At 45.1% G+C, this 7554-nt stretch overlaps 1 protein-coding gene across 6 annotated transcripts in view; it reads right to left on the bottom strand.

Annotated features, from left to right (window-relative positions):
• The window catches only part of LOC110312354 (cytochrome P450 4F6-like), a 25510-nt gene extending 18826 nt beyond the window's left edge, over positions 1–6684 (bottom strand). For 3 of the 6 annotated variants that reach the window (XM_029471303.1, XM_029471304.1, XM_029471305.1), the window contains exon 1: positions 2984–3455. In XM_029471303.1, the coding sequence (XP_029327163.1) occupies positions 2984–3244 (261 nt within the window). In that variant the 5' untranslated portion in view covers positions 3245–3455. The other 3 variants (XM_021185869.2, XM_021185870.2, XM_021185871.2) reach the window with 3 other exon arrangements.
• Between the last annotated feature and the right edge of the window lie 870 nt (positions 6685–7554).

Below are 7554 nucleotides of genomic sequence, written 5' to 3'. Positions count from 1 at the left end.
TATATATATATATATATATATATATATATATATATATATGGCACTGTCTCTCCTATAACCAGAATTTACAGTTCAAAAATTAAGCAAGAGATGGAAATGAGAATGATACAATACCTAATCACCTCTAGGGACCTACTAGCAAAATTTTTCTTTCTTGTTCACACAAACCTATGTTCTGCTGACTTACAAGATTTAGTTCCAAATGGGAAGCTGCTTCTGCCAAGAAATATAATAAATACTCCATTGAGTGGGAAGCTAAGCCTTCCCTTCAGCCATCTTAGTCCTTCAAATCAACATGCTAAGAGATGTGTTATTGTGTTATCAGGGGAACTGATCCAAATGCCCAAAGGAAAGGTAGGCTGCTTCTCCACAATAGAAGGAAGACTTTGTGTCAGAGGACACCATTATCTGACTTGGGTCAAAGTTGAGCACTGTTTTCCTCTTGGTGTTGAGATGAAACGTACATAGAGGGTAGAAGATCTTTTAGGGCATCTCTTGTTACCATGTTCTGTGGTTACGATAACAGGAAACTCCAACAATGCAATGAAAACAGAATGATAACAGTTCTTCACAGATGAAGTTACGGCTCATCTCTCCAGAGAAAGAGCCAAGGCCTTAAGAGATGTTTGCTCAGAGTAGAAGAAATACAGAATGTATAGTTGAGGAAAGCAGTTAAGAATACCAGTTAAGGGCTGGAGAGATGGCTCAGTGGTTAAGAGCACTGACTGCTCTTCCAGAGGTCCTGAGTTCACTTCCCAGCAACCACGTGGTGGCTCACAACCATCTGTAATGGGATCAGACGTCCTCTTCTGGTGTTTCTGAAAACAGCAACAATATATTCACATACATAAAATAAATAAATAAATCTTTAAAGGAGAGAGAGAGAGAGAAAATACCAGCTACAACCATACAATCAGTTACAGAAACAAATATTATAATTATCATGAATGTTTCTGTCCTGTTTTGCTAAGGATAGGTTTGTGCACAAGCACAGATATTTGGGTTTCTTTTTCTCCTATCACTTTACCAGGTAATGTAACATTGGTTGAAATAACATCAGTAGTTCAGCATTCCTCAAGTGGCTTTGTCATCTACTCAGGGGAAATATAAGTGTAGTCCTTTGTGTGATAACTTAAATCATCTTAGGTGGAGTTGAAACTCTATTATTATCTTCATTGGTGATTCAGCATGACACAAGAGATACAGATGAGTGTCAGGTTGACAACAGGTGGGTTTCAGGTGATTTGTCTTCACTGTCAACTTGGCAGGATCCGGAATTAACTAAGAGAAACTGCCCTGGGTGAGCCTGCGAGGGAGTTTCTTGGAAAGATGAACTGTAGAGGAGAAGGACCCTCCCTGTCGACGGGCATCGCCTTCTAGCAGGTAGCCAAGATATAAAGAAGTCTGAGGTCAAACCCTGGGCCTTCACTTCCTGACAATGAGTGTGCTTCTTCTTCATCGGAACTCAGCTTCTGATAGGAGATCAGAAATGCTCCATGATTCTTCCAGGCCTTCAGCAACAGGTTAGAACAGCTGCGGCATCCATCTCCGAGGTCGGAGTAGCTACTGGTCCCCAGCCTGGCCAACATGCTGAGAGCCATGACTACTGAATTCCTCAGCCCACTGGCTGCACACCATTCAAGTAACAAAATGGCATGATGTATATGGTTCTATTAATCTGGAAAGCCCTGCCTAATACAGAGTAACTGGAAGGAAGCTCCTGGACTGGGAGAGAGAAAAGGAGAAGATATGACAGGAGAGAAGGCAAACTGGGAAGCTGGAAGAAAAGAGGGCTGTGGAGAGAAAGCGGCATGGGAATCCAGGCCACTAGAGATAGTACCCTTACAGGTGACCCTGAAGTGCCAAATGTGGCTCTGGCCATAGGAAGGTCTGGAGCAAAGGGCACTGGATATGAGTAAGAAGCCTTTCCAGGATGTGTAGCCAATTACAGGAGAGGCCACAGTGGTGCCCTCTAGAAAAATAGGAAAAGTGGCTGGCCTAGTAGTGGAACCCTTCATTTTCTAGGGAGCACAAGACAGTCAGTGTTTCACCTCAACACCACAGAGGAAAACAGAGTGCTCAACTCTGACCTAATTCAGACAATGGAGTCTTCTAACACATTTTTGAGGAGGAAGAGTTAGGTAAGACAGGGCAGGAATTGGTGGGGTTAGAGATATGGTTCAGAGGTTAAGGGCACTTGTTAATCTTGGAGAGGACATGGTTTTGATTTCTAAAACCTACAAGGTGGCTCACAGCCACCGATAACTCAAGTTCTGGGAGATCCAATGCCGCCTTCTGAACTCTGAGCAATAGGCACACACATGGTACACAAGCATCGATGTTGGCAAGTTACATACATATAAAATATAATAAATAAATCTCATTTTAAAAAAGAAGGAAGGAAGGAAGGAAGGAAGGAAGGAAGGAAGGAAGGAAGGAAGGAAGGAAGGAAGGGAGGGAGGGAGGAAGGAAGGAAGGAAGGAAGAAAGAATTTTAAAAATTGGAGAGGAGGGATGTCAACTTCTGCCATTCAGCATCCCTGTCCCTCAAGAGACTCTGGCCTAGGGTCAGCAGAGATGAGCTAAGAAAGGAACATACCCAATTTATTCCACTAGAAAGGCTCAAATCCAACAATGTTAAGTGAAATAGCACATTGAGGGGGAGAGCTCTGCTCCCTCAACCTGTCCTGGAGTGGGGTGGGGGGCTCTAACAACACAGAACAGGACTGAACAAGCAACAGAAAGAGATCTCAAAACATGAGTTCTTATCAGAATGTGATCCGAAGTTAGCTCGGAACAAGAAAGGGCAAAAAAGAAAAAACCCTCAAAAGGTGGTGTAGACAGAGGCCAGGAGTAGATATGCGGGGTATGTGACTAGATATAGACTCACTCAGCCTCCCTCCCTCACCTCTCCACCCTCTCACGACTCCCAGGTTCCTAAGAGCCTTTCCTGACACACCAGACCTACCTGCTGCCACACTCACCATGCTCATGTGACCCCAAAACCAGTGCCGCGAAGGGGGTTGAGGGAAGCAGCGAAGACGGCAGTAGTTGTCATAGAAGGCACAAATCCAGGTCAGAATTCGAGCCAGGAACAAGGAGGCCCCAACCAGCAGCAGAAGTTGCCATGGGAAGGCAGCTCCAGGCCCCAGTCCCAGCCAGGACAGGCCCAGCTGTAGCATCCTGCAAGAAAGATAGGCCAGAAGTGAGATCCTGAGGCCCAGGAGACAGAGGTGGCCCTCCATGGTCACTGGACTAGAACACAGGAAGAAAAGGGACACCCAGGGCTACGCAGTGGAGAGACAGAGAATCAGGCAGGAGAGAGACAGATAGGATCTGTTTATAGTCTGTGTTGGCCTAGACTGAAGCACAGGGATGTAGCACCAGGCCTGCAGAGCCACCCCAGCTGTAGACAGAGCTTCCACTGTTCAGTAGGGGCCTTCCGTGTGTCCCAAGTCCGGCACCTTTTCTCAGGAGTGAGTAATGCGTCCCAGAAACGTCCGCTCTTTCCTGGAAATGTTTTTGATCCTGGCTACCGGCTGTGCAGGACGATGAGCTGGACTGAGCCAATCCCCTCCATGGTCCAGCGCCCTCCTCCCAGCCTGGACAGGATATCAAAATGCGGGGGCGGGGCCAACCCGAAGCAGTTGGAGCCAATCCAGGGTCACATGCCCAGGCAAGCAGGGTCCTCAGGATTCAACACCTTCCATCTGAACCAAGACAAAGGTGTCTAGAGACCCAAAGTTTACAACCTCTCCCGTTCTCCCTAGGCTCCACAGGTCCTCTGAGGACCCGCAGGCTAGAGGGCAGCAGGCAGTGTTTTCCAGTGCAGGACTGAAAGGATTCGAGCCTCTGCCTACCAGCTGCACAACCTGGCAGAATTCAGCTTCTCCCTCCAAGTAATCCAGGTTCCGAGTGGAGACAAGACTTCCAGAAACAAAGAATCCGGCCGTGCTGGAACGGACTAAAAGAGATTCTGAAGATTAAAACTCCCAGCTGAGAGGCCAGAGTTCAGATATGAAGCAGGTGGGAGGGGTCAAGCTGAGCCGCCAGTCGTGGGGATATCCAGGCAGGCGAGGAGACAGAGGGGGCTGTGGGCTGCTGGTCAGCAGCACCACCTTGAGAGCTCCAAGAGAAAAACACCATTCACATACAAAGGCAGGCCCATCTGAATAACACTATTATTCACTCAACTGAAAGGGTAAAAGCCCAAGGATGCGCAGTGACGGATTTCAAGCTGTAAAAGATATCAATAACTGCCAACCCAGACGGCTGCATCCGGAAAAGCTGTCTGTCATAAAGGAAGGACATTTTTTTTTTAACTATCAACGGTAAAAATAGAACAAAGGCATTTATGGGCACTGAGCCAGCTCTACGGAAGATGCTTGATAGAATCCTTCAGGCTGAAGAGGGGGAAATCAGGCCACAAAGTCCAGGAAAAAAAATAAAACACACTAGAATAGTATTAAAGCAAGAGAGGAAGGAGGAAAACAAAATCAACAAAATTGCAGGAACCAACAAACACCTTTCAATAACTCCAGTGTTCTCAGTCTCAACTGCACCCCAGATAAAGGCACAAGCATGTATCTGCTGCTTCCAGGAAACATCTCACTACAAAAGACAGATAAGATACTACCGAAGGGTAAAACGATGCTAAGCTATCTCAGGGGACAGGAAGATGGCTCAGTGTTAATGCACCTGCTGCCAGGACTAACAAACAGCTTCACTCTGCTCCATAGAACCAGCCAGCATGATGAAAGGAGAGAATCGACTCCTGCAAGTTGTCCTTTGGCCTCCACAGCCATGGCATGACAGGCACGTGTGCCCACATACATACATACATACATACATACATAAAATGTTAGTTCACAGACTTTTAAGGGTATCCCAAGGAAATGGACCTAGAACACAAGCAAGCAGGTGTGTTGCTGTTCTATCATCTGACAAAGGAATCTTCAAATGAAAACTAGTGAGAAAGACTAGAGAAGTCACTCAGAACCCAATGAGACGCTTCTGTGGGTAAAAGACTCTTACCACCATAGTCAACACAAGCCTGACGACCTCAGTTCAATCTAGATTAAGAGGCAGTGTCCTCATAGGGTGGCTGTTGGTATGGGAAGGAGGGGCAGGCCATAAGGTATTACAGTCTGAACAGCAGCTGGATTCTAACATTATATTCTTTGTGTGTGTGTGCAATCACTGTGTGTGTGTGTGTGTGTGTGTGTGCAATCATTTGTGTATGTGTGTGTGTGTGTGTGTGTGTGTGTAATCATTATATGTGTATATGTGTGTGTGTGTTTTGAGACTATGGTTTTAGTCTTTTTGGGGTTTTTGTTGTTGTTTGGTTTTGGTTTGGTATATATATATATATATATGCCTGGCTGTCCTAAAACTAGCTCTGTAGATCAGTCCTGGCCTCAAACCCACAAAGATCTGAACTTCTGCCACCATGGCCACCACCACAGGGCCTAACATTACATTCTTACAATATCTGAATTAAATGGCATCATTGATGAAATGGAATTTCCAGTCATTTGCAGAAAATTCCATCTAAACACACCAGAATACTCATGCTTCTCAGCAGCTTATGGAACTTTCTCTGAATCAGACCACAAGCGTGCCCAAGGCCCGTCTCCTAGGTGATTCTAGAGTTTGTCAAGTTGGCAAGTAACACTAACCATCCCAAAGAGTATCTTAGTTATGGTGATGGTGAACCTAGATAATCTCCTTGACTTAGAACTACCATGGAAACAGACATCTGAGTGTGTCTATAAGGCTTCCAGAAAGGTTTAGCTGAGAATAGAAGACTCGCCCTGAATGTTGGCTGCACCATTCTCTGTTCTGGAGTTCCAAAGTGAATGAAAAAGAGGAAGTTCAGGTTAGAACTCAACTGGAAGCTTCTTTGCCACTGGGTAACCTTCATCCAGGTGGAATTGCTCTTCAGATGATGGAGAATTATCAACAGTCCTACTCACCTGTGGACTCAGTGGATTGTAGGGGTTTGCATGAAAAATGTCCCTCATAGTATTAGCATTTGAACACTTGATCCTCAGCTGGTAGTGCTTTTGGGGGAGGCTTTGTGCAGCCTTGCTGAAGGAAATATATCACTGGGGCCAAGTCTTTGGGATTTTAAAAGGCTCCTCTGCTTCCAGTTTGTTCTCTCTCTCCCTTGTGCTTGCAGTTTGACACATGAGCTCTCAGCTACTGATCCAGTCACCATGTCTACCACACTCCACGATGCTTCTCTTGCCATTGTGGACTCTAACCCTCTAGAACTATAATTTAAAATAAATGTTTTTTCTTGACCTTTCAATTCCCCTTTTCCTTTGACCAAGTTGCCTTGGTCACGTGCTTTATCAGAACAAGAGAAAAACCACTAAGACAGTGTGCTAGATCAATGACTGAGTAGGTGAGGAATATGCACTGGAGCAATAGTGGCAAGTCTGCTATGGGGGTAGCTACCTTCTTTCTGTTTTGGTTTTGAAATCCACTCCATGAGAAGGGATTCATGTCTGATGATGTAAGCTGAACCCATCAAAACCCTATGGAATTGTGGCTATGGAGGTCATAGATCCTTGGGGGTGTATTAGTTGGGATTTCTATTGTCATGATAAAACACCATGACCAAAAGCAACTTGGGAAGGAAAAGGTTTATGTCATCTTACGTTTCCTGGTAATAGTCCATCACTGAATGAAGTCATGACAGGAACTGAAGCAGAAGACGTGGAAGAACACTGCTTACTGGCTTGATTTTCATGATTTGCTCGGCCTGCTTACTTACACAACACTGGGCCACTGGGCAACTGGGCCAGGGGTGGCACCCTCCCACATCAATTATTAATCAAGAAAATGCCCTACAGATTTGCCTACAGGCAATCTGGATGAGGGCATTTTCTCAATTGAGAGTCCTTCTTCCCACATGACTCTAGCTTATATCAAGTTGTCATAAAACTAACCAGGACAGAGTATGCAGTACTATGCCCAGCCCAGCAAACTGCTTTCTAATATTTATTTTTATGCCTACAGGTTAATGCTATTCTCAACATTGGCCAGGGAAGCTTCTTTTTAATAGCATTTGCAGGTGTTCATAATTGGTCAAAGTGATTATATTATGTGACTGTTGGATGCTTATAAACTAGGCATTTATACCACCTCCTACAAGGCTCAAGGACATTATGGGAGAAGGACCAGAAAGTTGTAAGAGGCAGGAATGGACAGTTGTGATATGCTTTCTCCAAGGCTACTGCACTGGCTACTGTACTCTTGAATTCACAGCAGCTATGATTACCTGCCTAAGACCTGTCCAAACTTAGGCCTGCCAAATTCTCCCATTAGGTGGAAGAGAGTCACAATGTTTCACCCCTTCCTAGTGATCTATTGGTTAATGGTTGCTGGGAGAGGAAGACATTTTTCTTCAGTGGCATAGCCATGGGTAATGTACACTAGCTATCGTAATATGCACATAGTCCTATAAATAACCCCTCACCAGTGCCTCTTCAAGCAACCATGATAAAACTCATTTAAACACACACACAAAGATATGAAAGGCTAGCAA

Source organism: Mus caroli, chromosome 17 (assembly GCF_900094665.2).
Source record: "Mus caroli chromosome 17, CAROLI_EIJ_v1.1, whole genome shotgun sequence".
Classification (NCBI taxonomy): Eukaryota; Metazoa; Chordata; class Mammalia; order Rodentia; family Muridae; genus Mus; species Mus caroli.
The sequence above is the reverse complement of the archived record's forward strand: the minus strand, read 5'-3'. Positions and strand labels throughout refer to the sequence as shown.